This window comes from Melampsora larici-populina (assembly GCF_000204055.1).
Source record: "Melampsora larici-populina 98AG31 unplaced genomic scaffold MELLAscaffold_3, whole genome shotgun sequence".
NCBI lineage: Eukaryota > Fungi > Basidiomycota > Pucciniomycetes > Pucciniales > Melampsoraceae > Melampsora > Melampsora laricis-populina.
This window is the reverse complement of record NW_006768767.1, coordinates 2,892,582-2,911,637: the sequence shown is the minus strand read 5'-3', so window position 1 is coordinate 2,911,637 and position 19,056 is coordinate 2,892,582. Positions and strand designations below refer to the sequence as shown.

At 40.7% G+C, this 19,056-nt stretch overlaps 6 protein-coding genes across 6 annotated transcripts; 1 reads left to right on the top strand and 5 right to left on the bottom strand.

Moving 5' to 3' along the window:
* Nucleotides 1-3,831: 3,831 nt before the first annotated feature.
* Nucleotides 3,832-4,781, bottom strand: MELLADRAFT_123913 (uncharacterized protein; the record flags this gene model as incomplete). The annotated part of the gene is made up of 5 exons (XM_007405093.1): nucleotides 3,832-3,956; nucleotides 4,034-4,076; nucleotides 4,215-4,283; nucleotides 4,367-4,558; nucleotides 4,643-4,781. 5 exons carry the CDS (start codon nucleotides 4,779-4,781, stop codon nucleotides 3,929-3,931), a joined length of 471 nt encoding a protein of 156 aa, XP_007405155.1.
* Nucleotides 4,782-6,024: 1,243 nt separating this feature from the next.
* MELLADRAFT_102546 (uncharacterized protein) lies at nucleotides 6,025-7,542 on the top strand (the record flags this gene model as incomplete). The annotated part of the gene is made up of 3 exons (XM_007405151.1): nucleotides 6,025-6,269; nucleotides 6,524-6,843; nucleotides 7,199-7,542. 3 exons carry the CDS (start codon nucleotides 6,025-6,027, stop codon nucleotides 7,540-7,542), a joined length of 909 nt encoding a protein of 302 aa, XP_007405213.1.
* Nucleotides 7,543-8,011: 469 nt separating this feature from the next.
* Nucleotides 8,012-9,245, bottom strand: MELLADRAFT_33109 (family 43 glycoside hydrolase; the record flags this gene model as incomplete). Its single annotated transcript, XM_007405092.1, has 4 exons — nucleotides 8,012-8,198; nucleotides 8,263-8,619; nucleotides 8,707-8,918; nucleotides 8,982-9,245. The coding sequence occupies 4 exons, from the start codon at nucleotides 9,243-9,245 to the stop codon at nucleotides 8,012-8,014; spliced, it is 1,020 nt and encodes a 339-aa protein (XP_007405154.1).
* Nucleotides 9,246-13,110: 3,865 nt separating this feature from the next.
* Nucleotides 13,111-14,237, bottom strand: MELLADRAFT_91090 (family 43 glycoside hydrolase; the record flags this gene model as incomplete). The annotated part of the gene is made up of 4 exons (XM_007405091.1): nucleotides 13,111-13,189; nucleotides 13,251-13,607; nucleotides 13,693-13,910; nucleotides 13,974-14,237. 4 exons carry the CDS (start codon nucleotides 14,235-14,237, stop codon nucleotides 13,111-13,113), a joined length of 918 nt encoding a protein of 305 aa, XP_007405153.1.
* A 1,127-nt stretch (nucleotides 14,238-15,364) lies between these two features.
* MELLADRAFT_33336 (uncharacterized protein) lies at nucleotides 15,365-17,123 on the bottom strand (the record flags this gene model as incomplete). The annotated part of the gene is made up of 7 exons (XM_007405090.1): nucleotides 15,365-15,442; nucleotides 15,554-15,593; nucleotides 15,675-15,786; nucleotides 15,872-16,300; nucleotides 16,416-16,452; nucleotides 16,794-16,952; nucleotides 17,040-17,123. 7 exons carry the CDS (start codon nucleotides 17,121-17,123, stop codon nucleotides 15,365-15,367), a joined length of 939 nt encoding a protein of 312 aa, XP_007405152.1.
* Nucleotides 17,124-17,472: 349 nt separating this feature from the next.
* MELLADRAFT_70846 (uncharacterized protein) lies at nucleotides 17,473-18,332 on the bottom strand (the record flags this gene model as incomplete). The annotated part of the gene is made up of 3 exons (XM_007405089.1): nucleotides 17,473-17,777; nucleotides 17,867-18,006; nucleotides 18,119-18,332. 3 exons carry the CDS (start codon nucleotides 18,135-18,137, stop codon nucleotides 17,715-17,717), a joined length of 222 nt encoding a protein of 73 aa, XP_007405151.1.
* Nucleotides 18,333-19,056: the final 724 nt, after the last annotated feature.

Here is a 19,056-nt window from a genome sequence, read left to right as displayed (position 1 = left end):
TTCACTACAATATCTTGTGTGATGAAATCTGTGTAATGAGGATACAAGTGGTTTTGAGGTACCTCAATAGGAAGCTTGAATCTGAGTAGAGGTCTTGTGTTTTCTTTTAAAAAATGAATGCTTCAATTCTTCATCGGAAGATAAATCGTTCAAATTGTTAAAACAACAACAAAAGACCAGAAACAGTGATTACCCGACCCTGGTGATTACGTCAGATAGATCTTGCAGATTCAACTATGTTTTTTGCTCAATGGTAGTCTTGATACTATCATGCTTACTTGATTTCTGCACTTGGTTGGTTCTGATCAATGAGTCTGTCAACCTGAGTATAAAAGCAAATTTGTATACTCTCTTTAACATTCATCACGATCTAAACCAAAGTGACTGTTGATCTTGTACCACAAAAACTATAGTTCTCGGTCATGTCACTTTGCAAGATCATTTATAGTCTTTATAACTTTGTTATCGTCTAGGTATTAACTTCGATTGAAGGATTTTGATTGAGAATGTGCTTTTGATCCACTTTGCATTTGCTGATAAGCCGAAAATTGGTAACTTCCAACTCTGACAATACTGACTTCTGGCAACTTGCTTAATTAGTGGAACAAGAGGTAGTATAAGGCTCTATTATACTTTTGTGTTGATCGGTACAATTTCAACACAGCAATGGGGGATGTGATTTGAGGAATGTCCAGAACATGGAAAATTAAAGCTGCCCAAGAGTTTTCTCTGTGGTGAGCACTTGCGATTTCAGATTGTAATTGCATCGTTCTCATCTCAGTTGCCTAGCTCTTGTTCTATGTATACCTTTGACTATGTTCTTGTACTGTTTATGTGACCGGGGAAGTCTAGATACGCTCATATATGATTGTTACTCCGTTGTTGTGCGTGTTCGATTCTTACAATTAGGTTCAACAAACCAGGGATCTAAAAAATGGAGTATATTCTTTGGACTCTCATCCTAGTATGACATCTTTGTACAATACTAATCTGAACCAAAAAAGATCGAACTTGAAGAAGTAAGATATGACAATGTTTTGTTTCAAGATTTCAGCCTCTGTTTTTGTGATTGGATAGGTATTGTATAGGTCACTATGACTCTGTCAAACAATCATGATGAGATGGTTCAATGCCAGGAGGCTTCAATCAAATGGCGGTAACTATGAATAAATTGATCTTGCTCCTTTGGTGTGTAGTAGTTTTACTTATCTTGAGCCAATTGCTCAGTGTGGACGGTGCCTGACACGGTGACATTGAAGTAACCACACATTTTAAAATCAACGATAATTGTGATATTGCTACATACGTGCATGTTACCTTTGCCTTATCTGTTTGGATGTGGTAATTCTCCACCAGCAGGTTTCTTGCAACAATTTTTATAAGATCGACGATTAGGAGGATTCCGTTATGAGGCATTTCTAGTGCTTGTTGTCTCAAGAGCGGTTCTAGGCTGCAACAGAGCGATAGCGTTGCATTTGGTTAAGAATATGAAATCCAGCTCTTTTGGTCAGGATAAATTTCACACTCAGAAAAGAAGGTGTGATGAAACATTAGTTTTGATCCTGATGTCTTGTCAAGGTTGTACATATAGTTCATCTCTCAATGAGTAAGTTGACTTTTAGAGTCTTTGTTCATCAAGGTTGATACTGAAGCTCAGATGAAATTCCAAGTCGGTTATTGAAATTGGTTCAACATGAATGTTTGTATTCATTTGAGACCGTGCTTTTGGACGCTGGATCATGTGTGAATGGATGATAGGACCCAACAGTGTGGATTCGATTCGGCAGAGTGCCAACTCTTTTGATGTTTGAGGATTCCTTACTTGTTCGTTAGCGATTTGCATGTGTGATGAATCATATTTTCAAGTGTACGGTGGAAGAGGAACGATCTGAATTTTTGTTCTGGATTTTCTCTGTAATTGTAACTTGTGGGTTTGGAAAGGTATGCTCCGAGTCTCACCATCTTATATTCTTAGTGGTAGTGATTCTAGAAAATTGCAATCGTCTCAAGGTGGAATCTTGTACACTCGCTCAAAAATTTATTCTTGTTAGGTATAATGTTTTCATTACCTTGAGAGCTTATGATCCTGACAATGGAACAATGAAAATGATCACAACATCTGGCTGACAGTGTACAGCTCAGCGCAGACCAAGTAAGGGAATTCTTATGTTCAAAAGATAGTCGTAATGATATCATGATCAAATTTATCAGTTGAGATGGGTGAGTAGCATGTTTGCATTGATTGAAGACGCGCTTTTGAAAGCTAGATCATTTGCTAATGTTAGATTCAATCCAGTGATATGGATTTGATTCGGTCGAGTGCCGAGTGTTTTGGGTATGTAAGAATTTTTCATTCGCTTGATGGGCACTCGCGATTAGCATGACTGAGGAATCATACCTTCAGGTGTACGGTGAATTTGTTTAATTCTACAATGGTACTGAATCCATGATTGGATGCGAGAGGTCTTGGATAGTTTTTTTATAACACTCCTGGTCGCAGTGAAAAGGAGTATTTCCCGATGAGGCCCCCAAATGTCAGCCTGAGACTTAAAACAAGTAGCTTTAATAGAACCATAGCTGAATGATGTGTGCTTGTAGCTTCTTATTGGCTTTGTTACAGTGGGTTCACTGAGGTAAATTCGAGCCTTTATCATAACAGGAGCTGGCGACTCCATGTTGTCTTAGGTGCGGAATGGCTACCGCTGCCTGGTACTCGCTGAAAGGTCTGTTCCGATCAGGGTCTTCTGAGGTAGGTACAAGAGTACTCTTGTCTCAGGTATATACAGTCTAGTTTCTATGTATTAATAAAGAGACATCTTTATTGATTCAATCTTTGAAACATCTTCGACAATGGAAGTTATATCTAGTTTCTACATTTTTGATAAAGAGACGTCTTTATCGATAAAGATCTTTGAAACATCTTGGATGATAAAAGAGGTTAATCTAGAATTAAGATTGCTGAGTCTTATTCCGATAACAAAACTGCTTGAGAAAGAGATAAACAATAACAGTACTAAATGTTAAAAGTCAGATAAGAAAGATGATATCAAAGAATTGAGATGATCTAAATTATAAGTAATCGCCGGTTTTTAGTATAAGTCATAGAGTTTAATATCTCAAAGATAGGTTTGTTAGTTTGTAATAAGATGTCCTTTTCTTGAGTTGCAGAAAACCACTGCTTATATATCATTGTGCATTTCTCTTTGTGATGTCATTGTAACACAGGGTTTTTGGCACGTGTTCATGATGGTACTTTGTAACCAATGTGATGTTACTTGTTTCTGATCCCTTAGTCACATTCTTGGAATGTAACAAAGCTCAAGGAAATGTATACCCTTCTTTAAGATCAGGGTCTTCTGAAGCTTGAGTATGTCATCATGATACCTTTCAAGCTGATGTACATATGTATTGATATCCTAGCCCGTGTAAATCATTGTTATCTGGAAGCTTCCTTGGATAATCTTTATGACTGCCAATGGGAGTATTACCAAATACTCCTCATGGCTGACATTGTGTTTCTCAGTCTGTAGAAAGATGTGTCTTCATGCTATCAAGGAGCTGCATAGAAAGGACGGAGCTACTCTTATACTTGCATATATTACATATCATAAAAACTACGCGACCACAAATTGAGCAGACAATTTTATTCAAGCACATAGACAATTACTTTGAAAGATTATTACAACATTTCTACTTTTTCGATCCTTCTTCTGTTCCTAGCTTTTTCTTCAACCCGGCAAGAGATGTGGTGCCGTGTACGCTACTTCCGAAAATTTGAGGCATTTTTGCAAGCTTCGAGGGCGTACAGCTTTCGTCACTATGAATAGCACGCGTGGTTCGAGTTCATTGGAACCAAGCTTGAAATCATCGTCTTCAAGCTATCTAGGACCACACGACTATCTTTAGACGCAGATGTGAGCTAGCTCGATTATCCATCAATATAAAACTCTATGTCGCTGTGGTATGGAACAAACCTCTCATCAACATTCATAAGCAAGTAGATATACAGTTCCTTTTTGAGGTTGTGACTCACAAATGAGGTGCAGGATCTTCAATGACAGTACAACCTTCCATTGCTGAGAATCGTTGTCCACGATGAGATTGGATTAAATAACACATATCAGTAGTTGCTCATAGCTTCAAAATGTTGTCACATGTCGCCAAGGTGGGTGTGATGTAGTTTTGGAAGAATTCATGTACCAGAGAGAACTTACCCATCGCTGCGCGTTTTGGTACTTCACATCGATATGCTTCTTTTTGTCCGTTTTGAAGTACGACACAATCTGAAAGATATAATGATTTTAAAAATTCAGTATCAGGATGTGATGACGGAGTCGTTGCAGATAACTTGAAAACTAAAACTTACTTGCATACACCGGTTTCTTACGTGGTCGATGCACTTTGATAGCATCACATTGTTTTGGCGTAGGTGCAACTGGGGCCGGCCCAAGGGAAAAATCGTCGATGTCATAGTACGGGATACATCCAGTCATCGTCACTGGAAAGGCTTTTACTGGGCGGGTACAAGTATAAATTCGGCCATTAGATACTTGACAGACTGATAAATGACGATGGAAAAAAGGAAGATTTCGTCAGGTTGATGGCAAGAGCTTGTGATGATAAATCGGTTCTGTGAACTCACAGTAAGCACCATCCTGTTTCGCTCCAAAAAAAACTGTACATGCATGTCGACCTGCCATCATTACACCTTGCATGCACAACATCAAGTATGCAAGCATAACGCCCAAAGATTTCATTAAATGTGTCTTCTGTTTGATCATAGGTCTGAATCGCTTGGGATCTGATGCTATTTTTGTAAGTTGGAAATCAGATGAGCTTGAATTCGCACCCAGTACTAGAATCCAGGAGTCAATTTTCGAGGCTGATGAAAAGGCATGTTCAAAACTACCCAGACACAGTGCTTATGAGCTTATCACATGAAGAAATCCCAAAGGTTGGCTTGGAAGCAGAACCGCTTGGTTACGGGTTAAAAGTGCGCGTGACCTCGAGGAAGCCGATGCCGAGTTATATTCTCGAGTAGGGCCTGAAGGATGTCATAGCTTCCGAGAGTCCATCTAAAAGCAAGAAAAGCTCTAAGGCAACCAGAGCTTCCTGGATGAAGCAAAATATATACGCATCACTTTCCTCAAGCGTCGAGATCCGGCGCAGACTAACCATATATATACCGTTAAGCTGATCCTCGTTACATGCCTGCTGAGTCTACGCAATCATTTACATTTCGTCTCCACGAGGGTCGCATTAACTTAAAGACCACTAGCGAGGATCAATGCTGTCTTTTTCTCAAAGACTTAAAAACTTTCAGTTAACCTCGAGTCTCTACCAAGAAAATTCAAATGATTTCACCACAGGAACTCAAGATAGCCAAACAAGCACAGTGCAAACCTGGGCCCCAAACTAACAACGGGATACGTAGCTTCGTAGACATTTCTTTCCATCACATTCTAAATAATGTTTAAAAAGATGCATAAGCTCCACCTGAAGGCACTCATCCCAAGTCACATAATTTAAATTATTCACCACAAATCCTTTCAATAGGATCACAGAATAATTTTGACGCTGTATATAATATCTTCCTCATATGTACTATGTTGACCCTCAGAGTGTGAATTCCATGCTTTATCATTACCAATTACTTCCTCCCATTGTTCCAGATTTTATTTATGTGAGCAATTCTGTGTTCATGATTAAATCAGTGTATCGCACTCTGAGCGTCTCTCGAGAACCGAAGAACTGAATGTTGTCAAACCTCCATCCGATGAGTTGACTTATTTGACTTGAGCCCCAAACGGGCGCCTGCCCAGCTGGTGGCAAAGAGCCAGGGCGCGCCTCATTTCCAAAAGCGTGCCCATACTGCATGAGTCAAAGTCAGAACATCAATACGTGCATAGACAAATGGGGTTTAGCAGGTTTCAATATGTGATGTTCTGCCTTGTCTTTTCACATTTCACATTTCACATTCAACATCGCCACAACTATTTACCAAACAAAGTCTTACACTCCAGTATGCTTACATTACTCTGCATCACCATCATCAGTCTCCTAATTACCCTCACCCAAGCTAACCCTGATACTCAAGTTATCAGTTCAACGACTCATCGACAGCTAGTTCTTCAACCTCAATTGGTATCTGACACTCAAAGAGAATACAATCACCCAGAACCATCGACATCTTCCGATCATCAAATGCTTTCAAGTTTACCTGAGCAACAATCTAGCTCGACATCTGATGAAGCATCCCGCAAGGGCTTGTCCAACTTGACGGGTGCCCTTACTCTCCAAGCCAAATTATCCTTATTCTAGTCAGTATGCCACCAGCCTTTGAACCTTGAAATGCGATGTACGCTTGGTCGGCTCCTAACGTCTCAATGTCCTTGCGCATATAATCTTGGTTCAGTGACTACATTCGTGATGTTGGCCCTATCAATCAACGAACCATGGACCCGAACCAAAAAGTATGAAGACATGTATCTCATTTTTATCTTTACCTTTCCTTCTGCAATAGAAAGTGTACTAAATCATTCTCAACACATCCACAGACTACCATTCTTGCACCTTTAAACGCTGCTATCATGCGCCTAAGTCGAAAACCGCATCAAGGTCTTCAAACTCCTGAATCTGAAGCTCCATTTCATGAACTATCACCCGAAGCGCAGATCGCTCGTGAAGAATCCAACTTAAGCTATCTAGCGAATTGGGTCTCAGCATACGTGATTACTGATACTGTTGAACCTGAACAATTTCCCTCTTCCGCTCAATCTTCTCTCCCACTCAAGACCATCAATGGCCGATCAATTCAAATAATATGCAATGATATACAAGATGGTGAACCGAGATGGCGAGGATGCAGGATTGAACCAGGAAACATCCGGATAATTGACTTCACATCCGTTCGTTCTCTTCTTCGTCCTGATCTCAATAGTCATATGCTTGGCTGATTAGATTCATTTTCTTGACCCGTCTGTTATCAAACACCAGGCCTCCAACGGAGTGATCTATACCATTGATGACACAATAATGGTTGATGACAAATGAGGAGCTAATCAGGGACCATTGAGGTTTCTCTTCCCTGCATCTTTTACTCTGTCTACTCATTCACTGCTGTGAGGAATTTCGCTACTTGGCTCGGCCGGACGTAGTATGTACTTGTAATGACCTCTCGATTGGTTCATCATGTAAGATATGACTGAGATGTCAAAGTTGAGTGCTCAAGATGCCACAACATCCATCACACAAGAAATTATATTGATGAAGACTCAATGTCTCGATAAACAACTTGAAAACATCTTTCATCAACGGGCAAGCCTCGCCGAATCCACCGACATACTTTTCACGAAGTCCAACGATGTTTATTATGCGAGCTGTGCAAATGGCGCAGCAATTCGCACTTGGGCGTCGAGTACCTTCACAATAGTTAATACATCAGCCGTGATCGAGTATTCTTTTCAGAATGAGAACAGTAGTTATATACCTATGAGTGACACACGTGAGGTCTTTCCACGCCTGGCATCTGAATACGATTAGATGTAGATCCAAAACTTTCCTGGAAGTACCACCAGGCAATGCAGTCAACACTTGGAATCATATATCCTCAGTGTTCGCAGGGAGACGAGCTTCTCTATGGAAAACCCCTGTCCCCTTCTCGAAAGAAGGTACCTTAATCTTTTTTCATGAAGATGGCACACTGGTATATCATGGGACTGAAATGCAACATTCATATGCCACCGGTCGTAAAAACTATACATCACCAGCATTGTCCTTATAAAACCAGTGATGAGATCACATACTAATCTTTACAATCCTCTTATAGGTAAGTCTCCGCAACTAAAGTATGCAATATTCTTAAAGAGAAATTTAGTAGGCTATACAGCAGAACCTGTCTGATTGATAGAAACACATAGCGCCCTCATAAGATCAAGTTTCGCAATAAAGACACCACTTCTTTGCAATCTATGCACTATCAAGAAGAGTACCACCAGTAGATTTGTGATCTTCATTTTCGTCTTGTTTTTTCAGTGGACGCTGTCCTTTCTTCATGAGCAGATGTCACGTATGGCCATCCATCCCGGAATTTAAGGTAATTATAACCAAATACATAATCGCCATCCGCCATTCCTAACGTTCGGTTTGCATAGTGGTAGTAGAGCAGTAGATCCCCAGATTCCGTAGTTGTAACACCTCTGAAAGGTATTGCAATATTGATCATCAGTACACATTGCCTGCAAGTGGGAGAAAAAAACTCACTGTCCACCCGGTCCATACACGTCGTCATGACTAGCTAAGAGAGTCGATCCTCCGCTCTGAGTACAGTCAGTGCCGTCCATGTTAACAAATCCTGAGCTCGGAGATCTACTGCGACACATTACAATCTGGTATTCTTCACCGCGGGAAGGCATCTTGTCTTTATAACCACAACATGTACCAGCAGAGTACAAGAGGTAGTAAAATCCATGGCGATGAAACATATATGAACCTTCTCCGGAATGCCTCCCAGTGGCATTGTAAGCTAACTTATTGATTTTTTCATGGGTATCAATTTTCGTTGGAAGATCTGACATTGGGACTTGAAAGATACCACCACCAAAAGAACCAAAGTTCATCCTAAGATCCAATTCTTGAGATTAGAGATTGAGGCAAGAAATACTATTCAAGTGGAAGTGGAAGTGGAAATTTATAAAAAGAACTCACAAGAAATGATCCCCGGATTTGATCAAATTGGAGTCGATTGCATTATACGGCGTGCTTTGTGAAGACTGTAAACCAGTTGAGCCAAGGTCTGTCCACGATCCTGGTTCCATATCTGGACTTGTAGCAACCCCAATCGCTGAATTCCTTGTCCCGAAGATCGATACAGAATAGGTCATATAATATTTTGATTCAATGAGATGAACATCGGGTGCCTATAAATAAGTTGTTTCAGCAGAGAATCATTTATTTGACATAGCCAAAGAAAAGGTATTCACCCATAGAGATTTGTTTCCCTCGATAGGGATTATGGACCCGCCTTTTAAGGCTTCACCGACATTCACCCAAGGCCCACTCAGTGAACGCGATTTCCAAATGCCGATACAGCCACCAGTGTTGAAACGGAACCAGGTGCCATCTTGTCGACGGATCAAAGCGGGATCGTGAGCCCAACACGAACCAATGCACGCTCCAGGCGCGGGGTATGAAGCATATACAACACTGAAGAGAAAAAGAAACAAAATGCAACATTGACTGAACATGATGCAAAAAAAAAATGTCTAGCGAAAATTATGGTACGTTTAAATATGGTTACAAGTGAAAAATCGAAACATAAAGGAAAAAAAAACATCTCCACCACGCTCAATACTTATGAACTCAAGTCTTGAATTTTACCACATTCGAACTCCCACTGAGATACTCGGATGTAGCGATTCTCCATGATCATTTGTTTGTGTAGTACAATAGTGACGGTTGAGCTACAACTAAAATAAGTTGTGATAGAGATAGTTGCTAGACAAGAATGTGATGAGAAAATTCGTTGTAAGAAGTATGGCCATAAGAAGTATGGTCGTAAGGAGTATGGTCCTCATTATGTATGGAATGAACTAAGACGTTTCAAGGCATGATCACTCATATGCTCCATTCGAAAAAGCTTGGTGATGTTTTCCACTGTGAAGGTTACCCGGAGTTCTCTGGCAGTTTAGCGGGATTTTTGTTTTGGTTAAGCTTTCGAAAATCGAATGTATGAATAAAAGCTCGCATAAACTTTTTACATCTCGCCACATTTGAGTTTCTCCGATTACCACTGAAACCCATTTACGATTGGAGGAGCGGCAAGTTGGCAACGTTCTCGATATGATTATGAATGATTGTTTCAATAAACAAAGGGCCATTGACTGCCACTGGGCTTGTGCACAATATCGATTCTGAAATGCCAGATCCGAGTTCAAAGATCAACACGCAATCAGAACTTTGAAATGACACGGCCATTGATGAAGTCTCAACATCGAAGGTATTTGATTTGATGAGGGTGTGAGCAGTGTTTCAGGACTATTACTGCCTTGCATGATTGTTTGGAGGACAATCCCAGCCACAACTTAGCCCATTGTAGCTTGTCAAGAGACTTCTGAGCCTCTTCCACTCAGCATGAGTTTTTCTCTCAGAATGCAAGAAACATGACTCACGAGGATTTCAAGAGGTGGTGCATATGGCCGAGTCCGCGCAGTCAAAACAAAAACAACATCATTCCTTGACCATTCAAACATGTAGATGCAAATCAGTCTGTATATACTGGAATTCAAGACAAGACAAGGATCAGTTTGACTTCACAACCACTTGGCAAATGATAAGCCTCAATATCCTCTGGAGGCATGTCATCTTTTTGAGATGGCCCCCGTGATTCTATCACAATTTGGGTACGGTAATGTGATAGAGAAGTGACTTGGGATTCCATTCTAGGGGGGAGAGGGAGACCTTATATAGTCCTCCATCTTCTAGAACATACAAAAAAGGTAAGAGTTTGTATAACAAGAGACCACATGAATGCTGTCCTGGTACAACTGATTAGAAGGTAGGGAAGACCAAATCCGGTACTTTTGGATTTGGTTTACAATTAGTAACATGCAGTTGATTGGGACAGATCTGGGGAATATCTGTCTTATGGAAAAGCATTTTGGTGGAACCAGAAAGAAGTGAAAAACAGTGAAAAGTACATCAAGAGTATTGAAAGTGGATATACACAGCTTCCGTGTACTAGTCACTGGCAGGCCAGTGACTCCCATCCACCTCAATACAATTTCAATCCAATTTCAACCTTTGGTCAAAGCATCATGGCAATAGACAGGAAATCCTGGAAGACCATCAAAATTTAAATGGCATCATATGGTGTTGTATATTTGGACACACCTGCTCCTGTAATTCTCTGTCAAGAATATATATGGTGGCTCATGTCAAGACAGTGGTAAGTCTGAATCAGTAGCTCCACACCTTTGACCATATGAGTCTGTAAAAGCCAGTGAGAAATCCAAATTTCTATGGTGAAAATGTTAAAAGGTTGTCCTAGATCCGGCTGAGAGATCATCTTCAGGATGAGAGTGTGAAGAAGTATTTTCAAATTGCATTCAGTTTCTTGAAAAATCTAGATTTGTGGCCAGCCGTAGATTTTGGGCCAAAATTTATGGTTACCACAGTTTTGACAGGTCCCACTATACAGTAGTTTTAAAGATGTTTGTCACAACTTTTTGGTCAAGCAGGGGCCCAAGCCTGGTGGTTGAGCATTTTGAATTAAAAGTGGTGCCAAAGCAAAACCAGGGTGGGCACAAGTATGCTACTCCTAAGCAGTATCTAAAGCTCATCCTGTGCAGACACAGCTTGATTTGTATAATCTGTAGATCACCATCCAATTGTGATTCAATTTTCTCAACCACAAAGCTTGGGCCCCTAGTGTAGCAAAAATTTGGCACAAATATTTTTAAAATACAGCTGTTGTAAGATCTATTGGCAGATTTTTAGATCATTGTGTTGTTGCCAAATTTGATGTGGAGGTCAAAAACTCCAAAAAACCCTTTTGAGACTGATAACTCTGCTGCCTATTGGTCAGATCTAGCACAAGACCAATTGAGTTACTCTCAAAGTGACATAATTTTCGAGTTTTTGACTTCAAAAGTTAAATCTGGTGACAACACAACTTTTCAAAAATCTGCCAGTAGATCTCACAACAGCTGTATTTAGTTTATGAAGCTTCATTGCGTAATTTGGAAGAGTTATTACACTTTTATGAAAAAATTTTGATATCTGCAATGTTTATGGTATGAATTTAATTTTACAGACATCTCTGCCATATATTGCTCCACATTTATTTTCGGTTAATCAGTCCTGCATCAGCTGTATTTTTATATGTAATTCCAAATGTATTAAAGGTACATTCTTCATGGCTTTTTGGTATTGAGGAACAATGTGGAGAAATTTCTGGTGGAAATTATTACCAAATCCTCTGTATATACCCATAGGTCAAATTCCAGAATAATTTTGGCCATTGGTTCTTCCACATTGTTCCTCAATGTCAAAAAGATATAGGGTGTGATACAATGGAAACAAAGGAAAGAGACAAAAATATGCATTACTTAACATTGCCCCATAATTGTCACCACTCCAAAAAGCTTTGGCTTTTGTGATTCCCCTATTTGGCTATTGCGTTTGTTCTTGAATTATGTGCTTTCATTGTGGTTTTCTTTCTCTTTTTTCCCATTTTTATATCTCTCTTTTCTCACTTTTACTTGTAAAATGGATATTGCCAGATCTGTCCCAATCATGTACTGTGTATAGCTACATCTGTAATTGTAGACCAAATCCAGCAGTATTGGATTTGGTCATCTCTTGCCTTCTCTATCTTATATTACGGCAATCATAGATTGCCTCTTGTTGTATCACCTATTTATCATCTCCTTATTTGACCCTCAGTTTAGGATGCTTGTCTATATAAAGACTCTGCATCCTCATAGCAATGGATCCCAAAAGTTACTTCCTACTTACATTCACCCACCGGATCTTGAGTAGAATCACTGTTCCAGTTGGTATTCCCGGAGGTTTTCTCGAGCATGAATCTCTGTCTCTACACTCTTGATTTATTTATTGGAATTGAATGCATGGTGTGGTGCACAGAGAAACAATGATACTATCAACTCTGTCATGTCATTAATTCGCATGCAGCCTTGGGTTTTCTGATAAGGCCATGCATGTTGGGGGCATGACTAACATTGCATTAATTATAATTGATTGTCCTTTTATTTCTCACCCATCAATCCAAGATATCACACAGATGCTTCCACAACCTATGTCACACTGTCACAACTATGTAATTCATCCAAAACTCTGAGTCAGAGCTACATGAAACAGAGCCTATCAGTGGCAAAAACACCAGAAAATTCTTCAAATGAAACTCTCCAAGAACTCTATTACTTACATCATTGAATATGCTGCGCCAACAGAGCACTTTCACCTATCAATTTATCTGTAGCAAATTTTATTTCTTGCTTTTCTACAGTGGGATTATTTCTTTCTTCCTGCACAGCTGTCACATATGGCCACTCATCTTTGAATCTGAGGTAATTATAACCAAATATATAATCACCATCCGTCATTTTTGTCTTTAGACTTGCATAGTGGTAGTAGAGCAATAATTGCCCAGATTTCGTGATTGTGACACCTCTGTTATGAATTGGAATATTAGTGCTCATTTAATTATGAGTGAGAGAGACAAAACTCACTGGCCACCAGGGCCATACACGTCACCGTGACTAGCTAAGAGAGTTGATCCCCCATGCTCAGCACAATCAGCACCTTTCATGTTCACAAATCCTGAGCTCGGGGATTTACTGCGACACATCACAATCCGGTATTCTTCACCACGGGCAGGCATCTTTTCGTTATAACCACAACATCTACCGACGGAGTACAAGAGGTAGTAATATCCGCGGTGATGAAACATATATGATCCCTCACCGGTGGGACTTCCATGGGTGTTATGAGCGAGTTTCTTGATCTTGCCATTGGATTCGATTTTTGTTGGAGGATTTGACAACGGAACTTGAAAGATACCACCAGCAAAAGAACCGAAGGTCATCCTAAAATCCAATCGTCGAGATTAGATCTTGAGAAACAACTGACTATTCAAGTGTAAGTGGACTTGAAGATTGACAATGAACCCACAAGCAATGATCCCCGGATCCTGCCATAATAGTACTAGAATCGATGGCATTATAAGGCGTGATTTCTGAAGACTGTAAAGCAGTTGAGCCAAGGTCTGTCCACGATCCTGGTTCCATATCTGGACTCGTAGCAACACCAATTGCTGAATTTTTACTCCCAAAGATCGACACAGAATAGGTCATATAATATTTTGAGTCGATGAACTGAACATCAGGTGCCTACAAGTGACATGTTGAATTACTCAGTTCGGCATTCAACGCAAACAAACAAAAAGTATTGACCCATAGAAAATCGTTTCCCTTGATAGGTATTGAGGATCCCTCTCGAAAAGCATCACCGGCATATTCCCACGGGCCACTCAGTGAGCGTGATTTCCAGATGCCGATTTTATTACCAGTGTTGAAACGGAACCAAGTTCCATCCTTCCGACGGATCAAAGATGGATCGTGAGCCCAGCATTGACCACTGCATGGTCCAGGCGAAGGATAAGCAGCATATACAAAGCTGAAGAGAAGAGTGAAGAAGATGCAACATTGATTGAGCATGACGAGAGAAAAAAATATACAATTTCAAAAAATGTTTGTATTGTGAAAGAAGTGAAAGGTCAGGAAAGAAAATAGAAAAAGGACCTTCTTGTCTTCTAGATGTAGACCCAAAACTAGAGTTTTCTAGTTATATCTTCACCTCCGACCGAGATGCAACATGCTCGACGTCGAACCTTAACCCTTCCTTTGGGTGACGAGAAAGTCGATTCGCCGGGTTCTACGCGACCAAGTCACATTGTTTATCTTGCCGAAACTGCACGGTTGATCAGGATGATATGTATTCTGCCACTGCCAGCCTAGCTTACTTTGTTACCGAAAATGGAAGGTCGATTTCAATCTTCTCTAAAAAACTAGGTTGTTGATCAGTCATAAGGCGATATAGTGAGCAACCAGACAAGTAATCAAGACGTATTGGCAAAATAGACAACGGGTTCCACAAACATGTGGAAATTCGAGATGGAAAACAAATAGTATTATAGAGTCTTGATCACGTGACCGTTATGTCGCAGTCGTGTATAATCATGTTGATGTGGCTATGTATTGACAACAGTCGAGTCGGGCATTTCTATGGTGGCGCACATCCGACGATCCTCCTCCACAACTTACAAGTGACTGGTCACGTTTTGCATGAAGCGCAAATGAGGGTCGGTTGACAACGCCCTCCCTTTGGTACGAAGTAGAATGTGACATCTGAGGAAGTGCTCCCAGAGCACATTTGAACACATGGGCAAACCGACCAAGCTTCATAACAAGACAGTGACACGACACTCCTCTCACTATATGATGCAGATAGACACAATGGTATCTATCTTCTCATCAAAGATGTTAATCTCAGCTATCCTTACCAAATGAGTGCGTATCATATATAAAAGGAGTGCAGTAAACCAAAATCACTTCAAAATCAAACAATCGTCAACATATGCACCTTAATCACCGGCCCAACACCAAAAGTGAGGCACAAAGGAAAAAGATCTATATCAAATACAAACGCAACAATGAGAGATGAGAGGACACATTTGAGATTTTTGAGTTCCAATTTATATCGTGTTCTGGTCGTAGTTCTTTAAGCTATCAGCATCCGTTTTGACCCTGAAGACAGATCAAGATGAAGAAACGTGAGTAAACGCTCATGCTGGAGATCTAATAGGTGGGAACCAACACCACTGAATGATCTGCTCATTTGCTACCAAAGTGATGATAGTATGCTGAAAAACCCGGATCCAAAGTATCGCATTTCGAGACATCAGTCTTCCTTACGAACTTGCAAAAAGCAGATGGCCCGGAGATACCAATTCATTAAAAAGATGAAAACTTACCGGGGCAATTCTAAAGAAGTGAGCTGTAGATCCTTTATACCTACAAACAAAATGAATAACAGACGGGCAGGAGTCAGGATTTTGGCTTCTACGTCGTCATTGAGGAGCAAAGAGAGCAAACAGTCCAGTGAATCCTTCGATTTTGATTGTCTTCCAGAGACAATCCCACGGATTCTTGTATAACCTTTTTCCTGGGTCAGTTGGCTGATTGTACATTCTTGTAAGTGTAGTATCTAGATTTATGATAATTGAGACAGTACAACTACAAGTCAATTAAAATGTGTCAATTATTGTTTATTCAAATGATTTTGTGCATACCAGCTGGTTGCATTGCTGTCAAGACACACATCCCACTGAAAGAACTTGAAGCAATATACAGCCAAACCGAATTTGGATCAAAATATGGAGTGAGATTAGTTTTGGCGTAATTATAGGCGGGTAATTGGACCGAGCTGCCCATCGCAGTCCTTAACATAGAGGCATCTACTCCTCTCATCATACCCTTCAATCCTTCTTGATGGAAGATTTGAGCAAGGCCATCGATCGCTGAACGATATGCGTAGCGAGATGAGTGAGAGGTCGAAGCTGAAGCCTGTAGGCGAGCCTTGACAAGAAAGAGAGGATTTCCAAAAATGGCTCCGATGACGCCTGATAATGCACCGGCTGAAACTGAAGACCATAATTGTACATGCGAAGGATGGTGTCCACTAAGCGAGCTTATGTTACTCCGAATCGGTTCATAAAATCCTGGATGAGACATACAGCATAATCGAAGACACCCAGATCAAGGTCAATAATTGCTATCGAAGTGGATATCAACTGAGGGTCAAGAAAGAAGCCTTTGATTATATTCGTGACGTACCTAGTCGAGAGCCATTTAATGCAAATTGATAAGCATACTAAGCCCCATTGCAGCGAATTTGACAAGTTTTTGAGATATTCATTGGACCATCGATAAAACAAATTCGTGGGTGCGCATGCGTGCATGCGTGCATGCGTGTGTACGTGTATGTATGTCAGTGAGACGACCACAGTCTGCTTGTGGACCTGGCTTTCAAAATGAGCGACATCTTCGAAAAGTATCAAGATGCAAGAAATTCTTATCTGCGTCCTGTTTTTTATTTGAAGCCAAAGAAATAGAAGGAGAGGAAGGGAAATGATGTACAAGATGACAAGCCAGAACTGGTAGAAAGATATAATGGATGAATAGCAATATTGATACTGAAACGGTTCAACTCACAGCAGCACCTAGACCACGCTGACAACTCCTTAAACCTTCAGCACGTGCAATTTTACGTAGTACATCGTAGGTATTTGTGTATGTTTTGGGTGACCCTTTTTGTTGAAGTTCTCCATCTAATTGAAGCCGTGTCTTGGCCACCTCCATCGGATTTGTGAACTGTTCAGAGGCATGATATTAGGAAGAAAGTAACATTCAATTTAGCTATGAAGTGATCGATCGACATCTTTGAGAATTATGACTTACCGTTACTGCCACACAAGCGCCCAAAGCACCAGCTACAAAGCCTTCACCGGCTGATAGGCTATATTTCTTACTGTTCGTAGCCATCTGAGCTGACTTGGTTGATATTGAAACAATTGGTGGAACGTGATCGGTCGAGAGAGGCCAAGTGAGGGTTTTGTTGTAGAGTGGCAAGATAGTTTACCATCTCCTCTTTCACATGCACTTTCACATCCCATTCACACCTCCCACTTACTCACCTTTCACACGTCTCACCTCCTCATAAGTTCGAACATCACTGGCCGATAAACCCCCATGGCAAGGAGAAGTTGGAAGACACCTGTAGTATGTGGGTAGTTCAAGTCTGGAAAAGCTTGTGGTAAGAGTCAATCATCCTCATTCGCTGTTTTGATAGCTTCTATTACATCAAACCTCTCCAGCTGATACAAAACATTTTGACAAGTTGAAAATACCACAAAAAGGACGAGTCTGATAAGTCTAATATAGAGCTATCTGGTATCTCGATCACTACCAAGTGGGCAATAAATAAGCAGCAGCAGAAAAGGTACGAAGACAAACTCTAGAATTCTGTAAGCAGATAAGGATGATAACTTGAGTTGGGTAGTTTACATAGAAAATAATGGGACAAGGCCCGAGAAATCGAAAGGATGTTGTGATAAGGAATTGGGCCAATCGGATTCAAGTAGATTGAACTCGTGATTCGTCATCAGAACCACATTCACTAGAGGCCACTGAACCAGCCTGTTAGATTCCATCACGAGTCCACGACGAAGTCAGTGAAAAGATCAGTTTCAATGCTGTCTGTGTGAGGACTCGAAGTAGGGCCTTACAGTGTTACGTTTCACAAGTTCTTTCGAAGATTCAGCAGATTGATTTTGTGTGGTTTGTTGGTGTAGTAACTGTTGTCCAGACCAAATCAATTCAGAGAATTCTGGTTTCTTGCTACGAGCTTGATTGCTAAATAATCCACCTATCAGATAAAGGACAAGCGAAAGATGAGTGGATATGATCTATGCGAGCTTGACGGCCTTTGAGCCGCGTGATATGTAAGAAAGGACAAAAGAAGGTGGGTAAGTGCTCACCAGAGGTGATTGTAGGCATTTCAATTGATTGTCTTGAAGTTAAGAGTTAACTGAGATCGAAAGGTGAACGCGGTTTGATGATACGAACTTTGAAGTGATGAGAAGATGGCGAAAAGGAATGGTTGTCGAAGGGATTACAGTTATCTTCTGCGGGGAAACCAGGATTATGTACTGGCCGCGCCCGAAGCAATGAGAAAAAGAAAGACCTCAACAATCACAGCGTGACAATCAAGGAGACCCTGGGCGTCGGTCGAATGAGTTTAAGTGAAGGGGATGAAGTATTAAGTTTGTATAGAAACGTCGAATTAGATTGAATTGAATTATTCAATTTTCTTGCTCGGTCTCTCCTTGGTTTTCTGATTTCTGTTCTGATTGGTTGAGACGGTGATACACCACAAGTGGAAGCAAGATGATTGAGCTTTGAGGATTGGAAATTCCACCATCAAGATATCCTGGAATCTATTGCACATGCTTCAATGACTCATGAGCTCTCATGATAAGTAATCTAAGCTTCATCTCTTGGACGATGAGGATCGCTCAATCACCATTACCAGCGGAGATTAGGCCGATTAGACCAAACTCAAATCAAGAGTTCGTTATCAAAGCGGACTGGTTATGTACATATTCATTTGTAAATTCGACTTGACCTTTCAGTGGCCATTGACCATTCTCCAGTCAGCACCTCTGCGAAAATGGGTGGAAAATGGCGTGATCACAACAGTCTTTGGCTCGCCACTTCAACTGTCGAGGTATTCCAGCTCAAATTGCACATATCGGTTGGTGCAAGCAGACATAAACTTAATTAAGTCCCTCGCCCTCGGGAGCACTCGAGCAAGGCACTTAGAGCACCCACTATGGTGGGAGTGTTTTATCGTAAAGTTTGCGTTCCTGAGCGCGAAGTTTGATCATGCGTGTTTTACCAAAGTTGGTAACCGCGT